At 43.3% G+C, this 19,914-nt stretch overlaps 4 protein-coding genes across 7 annotated transcripts in view; all 4 read left to right on the top strand.

Annotated features, from left to right (window-relative positions):
• LOC115408404 (GTPase IMAP family member 7-like) overlaps nt 1-19,914 on the top strand; it is a 693,369-nt gene that overhangs the window by 318,691 nt on the left and 354,764 nt on the right. The gene's annotated exons all lie outside the window — the stretch shown is intronic.
• Nucleotides 1-19,914, top strand: part of LOC115408325 (uncharacterized) — a 354,329-nt gene that overhangs the window by 158,931 nt on the left and 175,484 nt on the right. The gene's annotated exons all lie outside the window — the stretch shown is intronic.
• The window catches only part of LOC115408431 (GTPase IMAP family member 7-like), a 182,691-nt gene that overhangs the window by 95,714 nt on the left and 67,063 nt on the right, over nt 1-19,914 (top strand). The window lies entirely within an intron of this gene.
• Nucleotides 6,574-19,914, top strand: part of LOC115408482 (GTPase IMAP family member 7-like) — a 57,891-nt gene continuing 44,550 nt past the window's right edge. For all 3 annotated transcript variants that reach the window (XM_030119296.1, XM_030119277.1, XM_030119286.1), the window contains exons 1-2: nt 6,574-6,839; nt 19,182-19,333. In XM_030119296.1, the coding sequence (XP_029975156.1) occupies nt 6,668-6,839; nt 19,182-19,333 (324 nt within the window). In that variant the 5' untranslated portion in view covers nt 6,574-6,667. The remainder of the gene's footprint in view (nt 6,840-19,181; nt 19,334-19,914) is intronic.

The raw sequence follows: 19,914 nt of genomic DNA, 5'->3' as shown, positions 1-19,914 counted from the left end.
GGAAACGAAAAATACATGGTTTGCTGTGCTTTGATGGAGGATATAATATTTTACCTGAATCTGTAATTGGCACCTCTGGAGTCGCTGGGCCAGTGCTCCTGCTGTCAACTACCGTGTTCACTGTTGTGTTTAATTTTATTACATTAGTTTATTTTTTTTTTTTACACTATTTTATGTTGTAATTATTTAGTTGTAAACTGACAGCAGCCTACAGTAATTCTCTATACCTGGAGGTGACGCGTGAGCGCTTCCATGCGCCACTGCAGGTTCTGCGCTGGACTGTACAGCAGCTGGAGGTCGATCGGGCATTTTTGGGGCAGCAGGATTAAATTTGTTTCGCTGTTTGGCGCGTGCCTGTTCTGACTCTGATTCAGAACGTTCCTCCTCTTCACTCCAGTCAAGATCGCTGATGTCCAACACGTCTCCGCCATCCGATTCCCCCTCACTGACCTCCTGTATCATTGCTAAAGCTTCTTCCACCTTGTATCTCTTCCCCACTGAGCAATAGACGGCTAGTAGACGTCTAGTATTTTTTTAGACCTGATTTCAACCGTCTAGATTCCGTCTGTTTTTAGACGGAATTTAGACGTTGCAGTTTAATCATTCTATAATTATTTATTTAAAAAAAACAACTCTAAGGTGCATAGCTAATCTCCAAATACTGAACTAATATAATTATGATCGCCGTTGAGCAATATACAGTATAGTATAAATATAGCCGAGATTTAGATGTCTCAATCTCTATCGCATTTCAACGTCTAGATATAGACTGAATCTAGACAACTGAATTTAATCCATCATTCAGTAGTTGTGTATTTAAAACAATAACTACACGTTGCAAAACTGATCTCTAAATATTGGATTGAGATCATTTTAATAGCCATAATCGTTATAAGGTATAGTTTAAATGTAGACGTCTAATATCCCACATTTCAGAGTCGATAATTACACCATTTTACATCTTCGGAATACAAATCAAACAAAAATCTGATGGCAGAGTCAGCTCTTTGAAGTGCACAGCTTTCACAGTAGAGTGATCGGTGTTTTCGCGTTATTCTATCAAAACGTATGAAACCTCCCCAAAACCTTCGGGAAATCTGAAAGCCCAGATCCTGCTGAGCACTCGACAATGAAGTTTGTGGCTGAAATTCCCTTAGATGATTAGATGTCGGTTGTGTTTTCTCAGCCTCTGTAACGCTGACTGCCGCCATGTTGCTTTCGTTGTTGACAAAAACCTCTTTGGTGTACTACGCTCACGTGACGCACCGTGCAACCACTTCTGGGAAAACGTTATTCCGCTCAGAGAGAAGTTGTCTGTGATAAAACTTAACTGCTTTACAGTCTTATGGAGATTGTACGACCATAAACTGAAAACGGCTTCAACTTGTGCCTGTGGACTGCGCTACTTCCAACTGTGAAATCCTTGTGCACATGTGCTCCACTGTACTGAAACAACGGCGGAAAAGTTGGTCGAAGAAGTGCTGTTTCGGGCATACAGAGGTGGGTGTCGAAGCAAATACTACAGAAAATTGTTTATTTTTGCAATGTTTGGTCCTTTTACCGTCATTCATTAATTTAGCATTTGCTTGCATGTTGTGTTGGTTGCTAGCAGGCGGGCTGCCGTGTCACAAGCTGGGCCCAACAGCATCGGCTAGTCAGAGCTAACTGGTCGTTCAGTAATTAAGGGCCTGCTCTCTCTGTAGGAATTGAGGTTAAAAGCTTCTGCTTCGGCTATTTTCCAAACATTTTACTGTTTAACTTCGAAGACGAGATATATTCAGATGCCAATACTTGACCATAGTACACATAATTTACCATAATACATAATACAATAGGCAGCCACATTTGCAGTTTTTCTTCATTTGTTCTATCGCTTTGTTTGCAGAAGCAATTCGGAAGAGTTTTAAGGAGGCTACAGACGACCAAATCCGCTTGGCCATGGGATTCTATTTCAAACAGGCCCCAGCTGGGACTGGTGGAGGGGGGTACAGGAGACCCAGGACACCATTGGTGTAGTTTTATTTTAAAGGTTTGGTTTGCAGCAATAAAACAAACAAACAAAAAAAATCAACAAAAGAAAAATGTTGATGTTGCTGTTGTTGTTATTGTTATGGTTTTAATTTTGTATTTACAATTTGTTCTATTTTTTCACTGCAATGTTTATGTGACCCACCTCCAGAAGGGTTAATAAATACAGTCTATTAATTTGCAGTCATTATTTAATTATTTCCCAATGTTTATAAGTGTTTTGTATTTTACTTTGAAAAACCTGAAGTTTATTTTGAAGACCGGAAGTAGTGGGCCGCGCTAGTGAAGCAGCTTAACCTCACTAATGCACAGATGGAGCACGCCACTTCACTTCCGCATGAGAGAGAAAAACGGGAAAAAAGGTATGAAAAACTCTACAATTTCGCAGTCAAACTGAGAAATGAAGTAGTTGTTGATACCATGCTCCGAAAACTCCGTTTTAGAGAGAAGAAAAACCGTCGTTGAAGCACTTTCCGGCCGCTTTTCGCCTGAAAAAAACCATTGGTAAGCTAGCTGTCGTGTGTTGCAATGTGTGTGTGTGGAGATGTGAGGCGACCATGCTGTTTCAATTAAGGCTGTTTTGTACATCTTAAGTTGTTTTTGATTCATGTTTTGCACTTAAAAGCATTTATATTAATGGATTGATGGTGAAATTTGACTGGAATGAGCACATGTGAGGATTTTACTGAGTGAAATGCCTCATCTTTTGCATATGTGATGGGAAGTTGAAATGTGTTCAGAAGGAGTACCAAAAAGTCATTTTAAGTTCATTTAAGTTGCTTATAAGCAGCAAAGCTGTAATTTAAGTTACTTAGGTTATGAGAACTTATGTATTTCAGTGAAAATGTCTTCTCTGATGTTAAAAAAAAAAACTAGAAAATCAGAGAAACACATGAGGAAGCACATGTTATGCCTTCATGTAGAAGTAAGAATTCCTTGGTTGAATGAAATCTTTAAAACATTATTCCTTTTGATTTTAATTGATTAAAATGCATTTTGACATGATAAACTCTTAATTGTTAAGATTAATTATGGTTTTCAGCAGGTAACCCATAGTATTTTGATTCCTGTTTGATAAAGATATATCAGTGTTGTACAACCACCTTGAATTGAACATTGAGGTGATCATTTGAAGAGGTTCTATGCATTGAATTGGATTGTAAACCTGTTTTCTAAATACAGGTCAGGTTCTATTGTGATGCTTGGAAAGAGTGAAGCTTCAGCTTTCATGTCTGACGATGCTGATGAACGATCCAACTGATGACGAGCTCCCAGTCCACCTTCGGTGCTTCAAGCAGAACTTTTAATTCTGCCACACCACTCAATGGATTAAGTGGTAGGATTTGTGTCAGTCCAACTGACCGGCACCAATGAAAGCTTTCCTTGGATATTCTTGAATCTTGACTTTTGACTTTGACTTTTGGATCCAAACCACCGAGGAACACTCCCATTTGGACATTTATTTATTTTATTTTATTTCTTAGTTTATGGGCCCAAGGTTGTAATGTTATTGTGTTTTGTATTTGTGGAACTAAAGAGTTTCACATCATTCTGCCTCTGTGTCCAGTGGTTATTGTTTCACTCGGCTCCTACGAACCTAGTATGTGACGTGTACATACCCTGAAGTGGGTTACATTTAAAAAAAAAAAAAAAAAAAACTTTTTCAAATATTTTATGGAGGTAGTTTGTATTGGAGTTTGTGCTTCTCTTTTCAAGTGGTGTAAAGAAATTAAAAATATTTTTTGGACATTCATATTTTTGAATTTTATTTAAAAGATATTGGTTTAGATTACAGTACTAATGGTTAAAAAAGGAGATAAGATTAAAGAAAATTAAATACAGGTTTGTGGTGAAAAATTAAATTGCAATGGCTGCATTTTTATTAGAATATCCTAATACGTTCGATAGACATCTATAAGACTAGTGGTTTCTGTAAGGGGTTTAAATTTGGTACAAATGTAAACGTCTAGCAAACATCTAAATTTATACGTCTATAAATAGACGTTCATTAGCGGTTATTTAAACGTCTAAGATCAGAAGAGGCGTATAAATTTGGTATATAAATGAACGTCTAATAAACGTCTTAAGTTTAGACGTCTACAAATAGACGTATATTAGTGGTTATTTAAACGTCTAAGATGAGACGAGACGTGCAGACATAGAGGGCTAATAGACAGCTAAAAGACGGCTAATGCTTAGACGTCTAAAAGACGTCTAGCTTAGACCGCTAAAAAACTTTCATTTTTAGACCACTGGTAGATCAATTTTAGACTAGACGTCAAAGAACAATTAGACGTCATTTAGACCGAAAAATGCTCGGTGGGTCATTATGCCTGTTTTTATTGTTTTTCTTTTGGGATTTGGTTGATATTTTTGACCGTCTGTCTGATTGTCTGCTGTCAGAGCTAGCTCCCTGTTCAGATGCGCGCATGAACCAAAACAAATCAATAACAGAAAAAAAAAGCCCCGTGAAGTGCATCTTTTTTTATCAGCAGTCTGTGGCTGATGGCCTTTGGAGGTATAAATGCTTTGTAATATTATTTGTCTCATTGTTAGGACCTTATTTGCTTCAGAAAAACATACAAGACACATATTTAGGAAAAGTCAAACAATTAGAGGACAGGGGAATTATTTTTAACAGATTTATTTGAATTCCAAAAACCCAAACGGTCTGTCAGACCGTCTTGGCTGTTCTAGTGCTAAAGAAGATAATAAAAACAATTATGTGCTTCATGAGTGATTCTGTGTATCTTTCATGACACTGACAAGCTGTCAGTGTCATCAGATCCTCCTCCCCAGCCTGCTCACACCTTCTGCACTAAACTCTCACTGGCCCAGCTGATTCTGTCGACCCCTCCCCCTGATGCGGCGCCACACCCATCTCGGCGCAAGTGCAGCAGACCGGCCAGAAACCCTGCTCTGCGCCTGTCGAAAATAGGAATGCGCTGCCTCCGCCGCTGATCATCGCCAAGTTGCGCGGTCAAATTAGAGCCTACAGTGGTGAGTAAAAAAAAAAAACCTCTGAACTATTAGCGTTATTGTTTAACAGAATGTAGTTTTAACGGTGTTTTCGGCGAGAATATAGCTGTTTAGAATGTTGATATGGAGTCAGTCTGTCCACATCAAGCTTATTTGAAAATTTGTTCCGACGGGGTTCGTGCTTCTCTCCTGCTTATCTGCTTCTCTGACACCTCGGTGCTGGAGCCGCTCACCATGGCTGGCTTCAATTTCGCCGAATTCGTCCGAACAAAATCATAAACGGCTGGTATTCGGACAAATAAACGACACACTCGGGCTCTAAACGACCACTTTGTTGCCTAATTTTTAAAAAAATCTCGATGAAGTTATACATTTGAAGAGTTTAGAGCTGAAGTGAAATCAGCTTTAGGAGGTCAATTTCGGCTCGGGGAGGAGTGCAATGCATTGTGGGTCATGTAGTATGCTGTAGTGTAAACACTTTGCATACTGTCTGATGGACTGATGGTGCATTCACACTGGACGCGTCGCGGGCGTCGTCGACGCTCGGGACGCCTCGAAGCTGACGCTTGTGACGCTTCAAACACGACGCTTGACACCGGGTGGTCACAAAGCTCGCGACGCTCGCAACGCTCTTGATGCACGTCAGTTAATTGGTGCGCGGGAGGCTGATTTCTGTTTCCAGCTATGGCGGATCGCATCAGGAGAGCGGCTTGGCTTTATTTGTTTTAAATAAAGCTAGACCGCGTCGTCGTCGGAAAAGTGGCTATTGGCTGCTCTGCTCCTCTCTGCTCTGACTGCAGCAGGGGGCGCTGCTGAGACTGACCGCTTGTGAGCGCTTTGGGACGAGGGAGGGGCTCACGCAGCACCCGCAGCTCATTGACGACAGCAACGAGACGTCCTGTCACGTCTCCAGAGCACCAGAGAAGGTCGCTAGATTTGTCGCTAGTTGCTTTTGACAAAAAAACGTCGCCAAGAGGCTTTGGAAAGTCGCCAGATTTAGCGAGAAAGTCGTCAAGTTAGCAACACTGGCTGGCCCGCATCGGTGCTCGGATCACTCGTAGTGACGTAGCAGCGGAGGGATCGTCTCTGATTAGTTGACGCTCAGCGGCAGCGCGTCGAAAGTTCAGTTTTCCCAACTCTCAAAAAGCGACGCTCAGGACGCTCCTGACGCCGGGGACGAGCGTTGTGGGCCCGAAACGCTCGAAAAGCGACGCTCATGACGCTCCTGATGCGCCGCCCCGCCGCCTGCCGCTCCACGACGCTTGTCCACCATAGACTTTGCATAGAAAAGCGCCGCTCACGACGCTTGCGACGTGTCCGGTGTGAACGCACCATGAGTAAGCAGGATGCAGGATGGATAGTATGAGTATGGAAGGATGTAGTAGGCAGTATGCGGTTTCGAACACAGCCACAGTTTGTGCAGCTGATTTATTGCTTCTAGTGTTACTTTAAAAAACACGACACCAGTCACCCCTGCCCCCTCCCCCTCAGCACAGAGCCATGTAGTCCCCCCGCCCACATCCTCCTCTGAGAGGAAGTCTGCTCATTTCCTGTTTCTGGATTTCCCCGAAACCCTGCAGCCCTCGACACAGCAGCCTGTCTGAAGCCCGGCTGTGCTGAAGGGTCGTGTTTGCTGTGACTTACGCCTCACTGGAGAAAGATGGGTGATATTTACAGCTACCCGGTTTATTTTGAAGGTGGCAGACTGTCCCAGGAGCAGAAGAGGAGAATTACAAATTATTTCCGGGCTAAATGTAATTCAGATGGAGAGTGTTCACCTGTGGAGGAAGTGTCAGAAAACATCTACAAGATTGCTTTCAGACATCGAGAAGGTAAGTGTAAATTAAACTAAATGAATGAATTTGAAAGGCTAAATTAAACTGAAGGTGACTGTTAATACTTCTGACAGACTGGTCCATTTCAGGAGCAGATCCTCTGAAATAAGTCCAGGCCTTTGCTTTCGTTTTCAAATAGGATACGAATCTTCAAACAGCCAGAAACATCGAAAAGTTTTATTCTAGATTTAATTACCATAGGTGGAATTAAGTAGGTGGAATCGACTCTGTGTTCCAGTCCGGGATGCACTTTCAGTTTTCTCCAGTTATCAGCTAAATGGTTTCTGGTCCCCTCCCTGCTCCGTTCATTACGGGCGGTGATATGAATCCAGATCAAGACATGAAGGCTGTCGCTATGAAATATCATGTCAAGGATGCTTTAAGTTTTCAAAAAGTGGTGTGTGGCTCTGCTGAGCTCTGTCGTCTGCAACTTTATGCTGTTTCAAGTGGTTTAAACATCAGACAGACGCTGCGGCTGCATGAAACACAGGTTGTGAGACCGCTGGTGCCTCCAGTAACGTTTCTACTGCACAGCTCGTATCGGTACGGCGCGGGTCGAGTCAGGTCAGGTCGGGTCGGGTCGGTAAAAGCGTACCAGGCACAAATCAGGGTCTCGTTTCCATTGTGCTGGGTGAGAGTTGTAATGTCGGCGGGGTGATGAGCGGCCATTTTACAACCCAGGATGTGAGGTCATGACGCACCAGCAAACATGGCAGAATTAGCAGAACAAACATGGAGGACGTGGTGGAAATCATATTCTTTCTTTTTGCTTCTTTGCAAAGGAGAGACGGGCTGAGTTTTAAAGAAGGCTCCAGGCAGCAGAAAAGATGCTGCAAAAAGAAAGATAGAGAGGAGTGGAGATGATCAGGAATAGACATCAGACGAGGAGTGGAGGAGATCTGAGGAGATCTGCTCAGCACCGAATGTTTCGCTGAATAAAGATAAAGATGGAATAAAGATAAATGTCAGTGAAGAGTGAAGCTGTGTGTTGGTCATGGAAATTCAGTGACAAGTTCTGAAGTCATGGAAAAGTCATTGACAACCAGAGGTGAAAAGTGTCTGAACCCTGTTGAAACTATATGGATATTATATGAAGCATAGATCTGCTCATTACTGGGCGACATTCATACATTTCTCTGACAAAACAGTTTGCTGTCCGAGGAGATTATTTTCAAACTAGTCTTAAATATTCTGCAGAGACGACATGCTTGTCAAAGTTTGGCCAAATCAAAAGAAGAGTTTGTTGATGGCAGGTGCATTGTTTTATGATGCTGTATTTAAAGAATAAATCAGTACGAACTTCTTCCTCCTCTGGCACCACCTTCTTCCCTTTAACGGTGTGTTTCCACCGGACGCGTTTAACGCAACTGTATTCGCGCGACAAATGAGGGCGCGCTAGACTCACGAGTTTTATCTCTGGTGTGTGAATTCATTCGCGTGACAAAATCGCGCCGTGCTAGACGCTCGAGTTTTATTGCTGGTGCAAATATGCAAGAAAAAAAAAAACCATCCTGCAGAAACATCACCGTCTCCTGCACAGCAGCAGTGGACAGGATTCTTCTGATGCTTGTCCCACAGTCCTGTGTGCACCCGACTGTCTCTCTCTCTCTCTCTCTCTCTCTCTCTCTCTCTCTGCATACTGATCGATGGTGCAGTTTTTCCTCTTTTTTGTTTTTATTACTGTTTTTACTGTTCAGCACTTTGCGTTGTTTTTATGAATATGAGAAGTTCTTTCACAAATAAAGACTGAGATTGAGATGCTCCGCCTGCCACCATCGCTGGTCTGTATTTGGCATGGAGAAGTCAGCTCCGGCTGCAGCTGAGGCGCCGCCATCGCTTCTGGCTGCCTGCTGCCCTCCGGAGGCGGTCTGAGCTCGGTGAGCTCCACCGTCTTCTGCAGGGGCTGCGCCTGGACGGCCGGTTCCAGCGCTACTTCAGGCTGCGCTACTTTTGTGTTTCCGTCAGAAGCGGTGAACAAATGAAATCGTGCACGCCACTCGCCGTTCGCCTTGGCATCACGCCAACTGCTTTGTGTGGCCAGAGCCCTGCATGCCCTACGTCAGCACGTCCGTGACGACCACCACACTGATAGGCTGTCCTGGCGCGAATTCGCTTGAAAAGTTCAATTATTTCAACTTGAGCGTCAAGCGTCGAGCGTTGCAGGGGCAGGTGGCGGGCGGCGGGCAGCAGCGAGTGGCAGTGCAAGTTGACGGGCGCACAAATTTTTCGCTGGTAACAAGGGCTGCTCGATTTTGCCTAAAAATAAAATCCCGATTATTTTCTCTCAGACCTGATCTTTCGATTACGATTAGGACTTTTTGTTAAAAAATAAATAAATAAAAAAGATATTAAAAAAAAAGGATGAATAAATTACTTTGAATGTCTTTTATTGAACCTTAATTTCTCTGTTTGGATTCAAAAAATTCCAAGTCCAAAAGTTACAATCACGTTACTGACTGAATAGTGCAAAACTATCAATTATAAAATCCAAAGTGAACAATCAAACTCAAATATGCATCCTTACAGCCAGTGATGGGCAAGCTACTTGGAAAATGTAGCAAGTTAAGCTACAAGCTACAGTGCAGAAGTAGCTAGCTACAATCCCACTACATTTTGTTTTGTTTACAACCGTTAATCAACCTTATAAAGTACAGGCAATGTCCGCCCGAAATTTCTACTGAAGATGTACAGAAAGTAAATTGAATGCTGTTCTTGAACTGTTTGGAGTACATGCATGGTTGGGGTCTCATTTGAAAGCTGACAACCTGTATTTTCACCGAGTGCAGTCAGAATTACTCTAGGTGTTACTGGCACAGAGTTAGTTATATTGCAACACACTGATTTAGGATGAATTTCATTCTCGCCTGAATTTTTTTCCCTCATAAAGCACCTGGAAATAAGTGTGGCAGCACTGTGAGAGCTTGAAAACACAATTTTGCTAAAGCCTGGGGTCTTACATAGTTCAGGTCAAAATGTCAGAGCAGTACTACAAGAAATGAGTGTTTCACACATGTATTTGTACTGCTATGCCCCGGCGGGGTCAATTTTGGACATCCTCTGTATACCCTCTGGATGCCCTCTGTACAGGGCCGGCTCTAGGTATAGGCGAACTCGACGGCCGCCTAGGGCACTACGTCCCGGGGGGGGGGTCACCGCGGTCGTACAAGGGGCGCTACGACACACGGCGCTCCTCGGCACAGATCGGTATCGTTCAGCATCGCTCCTCAGCCCCCCCCCCCCCCCCCCGCTCCCAAGGGGCGCTCATCTCGGACTTGCCTAGGGCGCCTCCAAAGCTCGGGCCGGCCCTGCCTCTGTACAATTATATATGTTGGTTTTTAGCCTGTTTTTACATTCTTTTCATTCCCAAATCTCATAAAGTACTCAAAAAATCACTTCAGAGAGGCTTCAGTGTGGGATAAGGCACTCAGACTGAGAGGAACACAGACAGGCCCCAGTTTTCAGCCCTCAGCAGACCCAAAACAGCGCTGTCGGTCCAGCCAGCCATCCAGCAAGCTCATTGGCTACCAGCCCTGTCAGTCAAACGTTTCCTCCGACGTGATTGGCTCAGAATTCATCGACGGAGAGCGATGACGAGAGTCCATCAATCTCGGCAATGATTGGCTGGTTAGTCCTCGAAGGCAGCGATGAGTCACTTGATTGGTTGAAATGTGACGAATAAGCAACGAAAACCGATCAGTCGCCATATTGGATAGGTCAGCGCGACTTTCTGATATTAGGTGCGTTCACGATGGCAAAGCCAGAGGCAGACCGAGCTAGACGAAGCAGACGGCGCAGCCGTGGGGCGGAGTTAAAAGTCAGCCTCCAACTCGGACAACCCTATGTTCTCCATGTTTGTGTTTCTCATGACTCCCACAGTGGGGGGTGTTTACAGCCCCCCCACCCCCCCCCCACCCCCACCCCCCCTCCGCTGTCAGATGGGTAATTTTTTTTTTCTTATTAAAAACAAAAGAATTCATAATTTCTTTCGTGTGTCACATTGTGTTAATTCATATTCAGTTAACTGAAATAAAAAAAATTTAAAAAAACAGAATAATTTTAAGTTACATGTGACGTGTGCTGCTGCTGCAAGTGTGGACCCGGAGTCAAGGGGGGGCAGACTGCCTCGCCCCCTCAGTCAAAATATAGTATTTCATTAAAAACATTAAGTTTTCAGTCTATTATGTCCTTAAAAAACAACAGCAAACTCGGCTGGCTTGCTCAGATCAATATGTAGTGTTCAAAAGAGGAGACTCCAGCTCTGCTGAAGGTGAGAGCTGCTTATTTTATTTTACTATTTGTGCTTTTTAGCAGTGTGGTTAATGATCATACGTTGTCGGACATGGTAGAACAGCGCCTCTGATCTGTGGATTCCGTTTTTGTGCTGCTGCGTTACTTTTTCGGCACCTTTGGACTGTGGCAGTTTTGCTGGATTATTTTCATCTGTGATCAGTTATGAGCCTCCAAAGGTGAGTAGCACTGTTTACTTTATTTGCTGTTTGTTGGACAAATGTGTTTATATTACCCGCTGTGGTAATCACATCTGAAAGTGGTTTATACCAGCGGATTCATGAGAATTTAAGCTTTCTAACGGTACATAGTGTGTCCGTGGAATCTGAGAACTGCGTCTCCACATTAGGTAAATGCATCTGGAGATACATCTGGAGATATATATAATATATCTATATATATACACACACACATACATACATAGAGAGAGAGAGAGAGATATGTATATATATATGTACATACATACATACATACATACGTGCGTGTGTGTGTGTGTGTGTGTGTGTGTGTGTGTGTGTGTGTGTGTGTATACCGTATATATGTTTGAGTGAATCAATGAAATAAAAATTTAATTACTTGATGAAGACCACTTACCTCCCCTTCCTGAATATGGACCAGCAGGACTCAATCCTCTACATGGAAGTCCTCAGACGCTCCGTGAGGATGTGAGGAGGAAGCAGAGCGTCGTGGCGGAGTGGAGCCGGTTGATCCACCACCACAGAGCGCCAGCGGACACGGCGCTGCGCCTCACGCAGTTTCTGGAGAAGAATGAGATGAATCTCCTCTCCCATCCGCCTGATTCGCCAGATGAAGCCTCCAGTGACTTTTTCTTGTTCCCCAGGTTGAAGAAGGAGCTGAAGGGACAGCGGTTTGCAGATGTGGAGGAGGTGACAGAAAAATCGCAGCCGCCAAAAAATGGCACAATTACGCGCGGGTCTGACGACACATTGGTGAAGTGGGAGACACGGCTGGAGCGCTGCAATAATGCGGATGGAGATTATTTTGAAGGCGACGGTGATGCTTTATTTTGAAATGTCAGAAATAAAAAGTTACAGTCAAACTCCGGATTCTTTTGGGTACCCCCTCGCATAGGTCAACATGTGGCTGCAGCCCCATGTTTGGTTTGCTGCTGAAGCATTCTACTCATTGTTGGTTTTGTCTGTCACTGTCAGCCTGAATTATATATATGCTTCCAAACTCTGTCCAGCCACTCATTTACCTGAGGTCCCACAACGTCTCATTGTTACATGTGTGTTGTGTTGTGATGAGTTACATTCAACACTCTGGATTACGTGATATGTGAAACACAGAGAGAGATGTAAACATAAACAGCTACAATGTGATAAAGATGTGGGGAAAAAAGAATATGTATCCCATTAGCTGTAATTGTATAATGTGTTCAATTTATGTCAAATTGCCTCTTGTGTTTTACATGTTTTCTCTTTTTCTTTTTTCTTTTTTTTTTTTTTTATCTTTTGAGTTTCTTGCAAGAAAGTTTCTCACCAAAATCTGTTCTTTGCTATTGATGAAAATGTAATTTAAGCAAAATGTGACTCTTTTTTCAGTGTGGCCTTTTTATTGTATCATCAATGAATTGAGCTTCATGGAACGCACAAAAAGAGAGAATATGATATTTGGTATGGGCTTTGGTATGGGGATTCAAAACCATCCATGGTTACATTCCTTTGACCACTAAGTGACACACTGACTAAAATTGCAAACGATGGAATTCTTGTGCAGCCTGCAGAGTTGACATCTGAACCTTTTGTGTGTAAAGTGCTCACCATTGCTGGAACATGCGACTTACCTGCTAAGGCATTAGTCCTTAATTCAGTACAATACAATGGGAAATTCGGATGTCATAATTGTGAGCAGCCAGGAGAGACTGTAAGGACAGGGGACATGTCCATGCATTTGCATACCAACATAGAGATCCAAAAGGGCCACTGCGCACAAATGAAAAGTTTGCTCTTGATATGAAAATCTCAGATAAGACCAAAACCACTGTCAGGGGTAAAGGGTCCCTGTTGGCTTAGCAAACTGAAGAGTTATAACCTTATCAAAGGCACTGCCATAGATTACATGCACTCAGTCCTTCTTGGAGTAATGCGCCTTTTGATGGTTCTGTGGCTTTCACCAGAATTTTCTCGTCAGCCCTTCAGCATGGCAAAAAATGCTAAAGAAATTGACAGGCGACTTCAGGATATCTCTCCTCCATCCTCAACTCGATATCCTCGATCAGTGGCATCTCACAGAATGTTTTTTAAAGCATCAGAATATCGGGATATTTTGATCTTCTATGGACCAGTGGTTTTCCGTGAAATTCTTGCAACACTGTACTACAATCACTTCCTTCTGCTAAGTGAAGCCATTTTCATTTTGTTGATGGAATCCATATCAGTTGAACAGATTGATCATGCAGAGAAACTACTGTGGAACTTTTGTTCCCAAATGGCTAATCTCTATGGTGAGCGGTACGAAACTGCCAATGTACATCTTCTCGTGCACCTGGCAGACAGTGTCATGGCCCTTGGTCCATTATGGACTCATTCATGTTTCCATTTTGAGGACAAGAATGGCTATTTGTTAAGCCTCATACATGGCACTCAAAATATACCTATGCAGATGGTCCATGCAGTCAAACTTATGCAGTATATTCCTGTTATTTCTCCATAGCTCCATAAATCCAGGGAATGCCATAGCTGAATTTTACACACGTATGACTAAAGATGACAGTTTCTGTCAGGAAAACAGTGATATGTGTAAGACTAAACTATATGGAGCATCTAGTGAACTTCAGCCGGACACAGTTCACCTGTCTCCATTGGAAAGACATACTGGTCAGTGCATCAATTCTAAAACAGTGAGGATCTTTCACTGGACACAAGTTAAGAGACATTATCTCACATCAAAACACTATGGAAAAGGCAATGGAAGAAACAATTTTACAGTTGTTTTTTTCTTGTGAAGGACAAAGAAAGTATGGACAGATTGAGTTCTTTTTTACCTCAGAACATCCATGTGCCAAATGGGCCCTTGTTTATCAATTCAAAGTTGCAGGTTTTACTTTGCTGCAAGATGGTGTAACAAACGGTACATGCAATCATGTTGTTCCCCAATTGGAAACCTCTGACAGTGCAGCAGTTTCCTTGGATCATATATTGGGTCAAGTTGTTTTCCTTGACTTGACATCTATGCCTGGCATTGTTTTGGCAGCTCATTTCTCAAACACACTTGAAAAGTTTTAACCCATTAATATTGGGTGTGTATTGGATGCAACAAAGGGTCATGGTCAGGGTGTGTGGTGGCAAGATGAATTGCCTCTACTGTATTATCAGGGTGATTTGAATGATTATCAAAACGGTATGTTGTGGTGTCTGTGTAGCTGCTGGGTTTCCTCACATTAGACGGGGTGGGGCTTGCTGACGTGGGGAGGTGTGTGCACTGGTGGCGGGCTTTATAAACGCGGAAGTGACCTGTCAAAAGGGCTTCCTGGTATGACAGCTGTTGCTGCCGTGTGTTTGGAAATAAACTCCGCTCGCACCGAATTCCTCGTCTGACTCCTCTTTCTGCGACCGCCACAATGTGTTCTATTATGTGTTACACTCCCCAAGACTCTCTTTTACTGCTCTATACAATGAAGCTTTGCTGTGAATTCTGTCAAAAAAATGTTAGCAGCACAATGTCAGCATCTAAGAAGTTCACAGATTCAAAAAAGTCTCAAAAAGGTGTCTTTGAGCCCATCACGGCTGTTTGTTTTAATGGGTTTTGGAACTCAAATAGTAATTAATGAATTATTGACACATTTTGTAAGTTGAACATGATGTATAAGAAACCATATATCTCAAAATATTTGCTTTAATTGATTTATTTTGTCAAAATTTGCCATGAGACAAACTTAGGTATGCTTGAGATATAAGGCTCTAATTTGACGGCGCAACTTGGCCGTTGATCACCGGCAGAGGCCGCACATTCCTATTTTCGACAGGCGCAAGAGAGGGTTTCTGACCGGTCCGTTGCACTTGCACCGAGATGGGCGTGGCCGCGCACCAGGGGGAGGGGTCGACAGAATCAGCTGGGCGCAGTGAGAGTTTCGTGCAGAAGGTGTGAGCAGGCTGGGGAGCGGAGGATCTGATGATAATTTGTCTGAGAAAACCTCAGGCTAAGGGTTTCAGCTTGTCAGTGTCATCAAAGATATACACAAAATCACTCATGAAACACATAATTGTTTTTATTAACTTCTTTAACACTAGAACAGCCAAGACGGTTTGACAGACCGTTTGGGTTTTTAGAATTCAAATAAATCTGTTAAAATAATTCCCCTGTCCTCTAATTCTTTGACTTTTCCTAAATATGTGTCTTGTATGTTTTTCTGAAGCAAATAAGGTCCTAACAATGATACACATAATATTACAAAGCATTTATACCTCCAAAGGCCAACAGCGTCTCACAGACCGCTGATAAAAAAAGACGCACTTCGCGGGGCTTTTTTTCTGCTATTGATTTGTTTCGGTTCATGCGCGCATCTGAACAGGGAGCTAGCTCTGACAGCAGACAATCAGACAGATGGCCAAAAATATCAAGCAAATCCCAAAAGAAAGACAATAAAAACAGGCATAAATAAGAGATATAAGGTGGAAGAAGCTTTACAGGAGGTAAGTGAGGGGGAATCGGATGGCGGAGATGTGTTGGTGAATCAGAGTCAGAACAGCCACGCGCCAAACAGCGAAAAAAATGTAATCCTGCTGCCCCAAAAATGCCCGATCGACCTCCAGCTGCTGTACAGTCCAGCAGAACCTGCAGTGGTGCATGGAAGCGCTCACGCGTCACCTCCAGGTATAGAGAATTACTGTAGGCTGCTGTCAGTTTACAACTAAATAATAATAACCAGGGGTGCACATATTTTTTGTCTGGTTCTCAGGGGAGAACCTTGGGTTGTTGCTTGGTCCTCACATTTTTAAATACATTTTTTTTTTCCCCACACCTACCTACAGGAAGAACAAAATAGAGGGATGCGTGGGCAATGTTACATAGCTGCTTTAATTTCAACTGAAAATGAAGAGAAGCAGTGCAACAGAATGTCTGAAACCTTGTAACTTTCACAAAGTATAATGATGTTTAAAGTTCTGAAAATTAAAGTGCTCGTACAATATCTGCCTTTTATCACTTAAACCAGCGGTTTTCAAAGTGTGAAGCGTCTCCCCTGGGGGGTGCCAGAGAGCTACAGGGGAGGCGCAGCGAGCTTTTTGTCCCTGTGCGGCTGCCATACTCCATGCACGAGACTAAACAGGACAGTCTGATTGACAGTATTGTGCTGGTCATTTTATGGTGTGTGTGTGTGTGTGTGTGTGTGTGTGTGTGTGTGTGTGTTCCATTGCTGAAACCTCTGATAAAGCAGTCCATACAGTGTTTCAAATTAACTGGTTTCCTTGTTACCTGGTGACTGACTTCCTTTAGCACTTCCTGCTGCTGCTGCTAGTAGCAGGAAATGTTGAAATCAGACTCATTAAAGGTCTGAACGGCTTTTTGTCTGGTTTTTAGCATCTATCAGCAACAAGGGACGGGAAAGAAACCCAGTCGCCAATTAAGGGAAACTAGTTATTCCAAAACATCGGCTCCACTTTGGGTTCTACACACTCCTCCTCAGCTAGCTAGCTAGCTGCTGCATTCAGGTGACTGGAGTGAGCAGCGGAAAACTGAAACTCGGTCGTTCACATGAAGGCAGCGGTGACAGCTGGACTCAGGAGACACTCAGGAGACACTCAGGAGACACGTGAAGGAAGCGTGGACAATTTGCACAAAGGAACGGCTCTCAGACAGCTGTGAACCGGCTCTCGTCGTTCGCTTAACGTTACAGCACTAATGCGCACCTTGCTATCCCTAAATCTTGGTATGCAAATGAGCGTTACAATGTTTCATCAGGTACGCATTTTTTAATTTGGTAGCGCATGCACCTGATAATAACATAAAATGGTGTAAAAAATAAACTAATGAAATAAATATCAACACAACAGTGAACACGGCAGTTGAGGAGCACTGGCCCAGCCTCTCCAGCGGTGCCAATTATAGATTCAGGTAAAATATTATATCCTCCATCAAAGTACAGCAAACCATGTGTTTCTCGTTTCCAAAAATGAATTTTCGAACGAATATATTTTCTGAATACATACCTTTGTCCTGTCGAGCCTGCAGTCCCACAATCAAATGAGCAGGGTGAGGACGGGACGGTGTGGGGTGGGGGGTGGGGGGGTGGGGGGGGGGGGGGGGGGGGGGTGGGGGGGGGTGTACCAGTATTACTACTGGTAAAGTGTAATGCGTGATTATGAATTGAGTGTGAAGAAACACATCAATCTGGATTTATTTCTGTGATTTCCCAGCAATCGTGTGACCGCTATTGTTGCTATTCCCGCGAAATCTTGTGTTCTCGCGATACCGACAGTCCCGCTCTCTGGATCAATGGTTTTTGTCCACTGACAGTCTATAAGATGATTTTGGCGCAGCGTCCCGGGCAGATGTGGAAGCACGGATGATCTGGTGCATATACCTGCCGAACAGATGTGCATATGAGGCACGTGGCGGGTTATTGTGCATATCAGACCACCCGTCTTGTTTTTCACTACGATTCCCATGATGCATTGTGGTTCGGTCACGTGAGCAAACAGAGCCTGCGTGCTGCTTGTAGCTAAGCTAGCCGCTTCAAACAGAACGGCGAACATAAAGCTCCGGGCACATTATCCACTTCTAACCTGTCAGTCACCATAATCACTCAATTTGTCCTCCAGTCTCCCAACCGGGAAGCCCGGTGCGCGGCTGCACAGCCCAGTCGCCCGCCGGCAACGAGCGGAGCAGCGGAACCGGCTGCCCGCGGCTGCATGTGGGTAGGGTGGCCTGCTGACTGAGTCCTGGCCTGAAAAAGCCTCCCTGTCCAGCCCTGATCAAAGGTTACTAGGTACCAGTCAGTGGGTTGTGCGTTACACCCAAGCGCGGCCTCATCACTGCTGTCTTTCTGAAGTCCAGCTGTGCTGAAGGTTCATGTTTAGTGTGATTTACGCCTCACTGGAGAAAGATGGGTAATAAATACTGCTACCCAGTTCGCTTTGAATGTGGCAGAAAGTCCCAGAAGCAGAAGAGGAGAATTAGATCTTATTTCCAGGTCAAACGCAAATCAGGCGGAGGAGAGTGTTCGCCTGTGGAGGAAGTATCAGAAAACATCGACAGCACTGCTTTCAGACATCGAGAAGTATGTGTTAAAACCGGTAACACTTCCAGCAGAATGGTTCATTTAAGGAGCAGATATTTAAAAAATAGGCCAAAGCGTTAGTTTTCAAATGTGACCCAAAACTGTAAAATGAACTGAAACATAGACGAAGCTGAAGTTGAGCAGTTAAAGAGAAAGTTAAGAGGAAATTCACCTGCGGAGCGGCTTCATGTTTTCCATCACTGTACATCCAATGAAAGGTTTTATAAACCAAAAACGGTCCTTTACTGAATGTTGATCATCTTTATAATAGTCTATATAGTCAATAGATTTTGACCTGAATTGTGTGCTGGTTGAGTGTTGTTTGTCTGAATGCTGCTCTGTCTATTTGTAGGCTCTGGTTCTTGCCCTCTACACAAGTAGATGAGAGATCTTCAGTCGTCCTTATTGGACCTTGTATAAAAATACAGAAATAATTTTGACAATAGACAAACACATTCCTAGTTGATTGCATTAATGTTTTTGCTGCATTAGCCTGGGTACGTCACAGTACGTCTTCCACATTATGTGATATCTTGGGTTTCCATGGCTTTTGGTAATCATACATCTATTTGTTGATCAGTTTTTCCCAATGAAATTATGGATTTTGTGCAAACATGCAATAAAAGAAAAACATTTAATCACATAACTCATTTTGCTGAATCAAGCAACAGTTCTGACAGTTCACTTTGGTCACCAGGCGGCGCAGTAGTCATTTTCATACTTTCATTTCTCATGATCTGAGGTTGAAAATAATTCCATTTAACCGTCATGTGTCTTTCTTGAAATGACTAATCTGACCACTTCTGTGTTAGTTCAACAGTCGGTGCTGCAGCGGAGGGAGCACATCGTACAGCTTGGAGAAGAGAGTCTGACATTGACTGTCAACGAAAGTCTGGACCCTCAAACCTCTGGACACACCTCCACCTCCGCCTCCACCTCCACCTCTGCCACCCATCCAGTCCAGGTCAGTCCAGGCCTTATTATCATAAATTACATTTTCTTCACACAGCCTGTGAACATTAATCATTAGATCATAATGTAACACGTAACATGTAATGAATTCAATGTGGCAAAGGAAGTAAAGATTTCTATCGTTCCAATACAAAGGTTTGGTCCCAGTAAGGATAGTCTATGATCTCAGGGCCTGATCTCTGGCAACGCAAAAATAGGTTCACTCAAGGAGGATAGTGGACAGGGACAATATTTTGTTTTAACAGATTTCATTCAACATTTATTTAAAAACTCTTAAAAAATGAACTCATCCTAAACCATCAACAGCAAAATACCAGCAAATATATATATTTGACGAACAAGAAAAATCAGCAGTATATATAAATTGATTTGGAAAACAAAGAAGAAATAAAAGAATGTGTGTGTGGGTTCAGTTCAGTTCATACACCTGTCCGGGTTGTAATGAATTTGTTGTAGTGTCTTAGCTGAAATCCAGAGTTTGATCCAAGTTCCTTTTCTTTTGTTGCACAACGGAGCAAAGTTGCGTCTCACACTCTCCACCGTGCTGATCTGCTCTTTACCCGATGCTCACTG

The sequence above is a fragment of the Salarias fasciatus genome, chromosome 3 (assembly GCF_902148845.1).
Source record: "Salarias fasciatus chromosome 3, fSalaFa1.1, whole genome shotgun sequence".
NCBI lineage: Eukaryota > Metazoa > Chordata > Actinopteri > Blenniiformes > Blenniidae > Salarias > Salarias fasciatus.
Note: the sequence above shows the minus strand (reverse complement) of the source record. Positions and strands in the feature narration are given on the sequence as shown.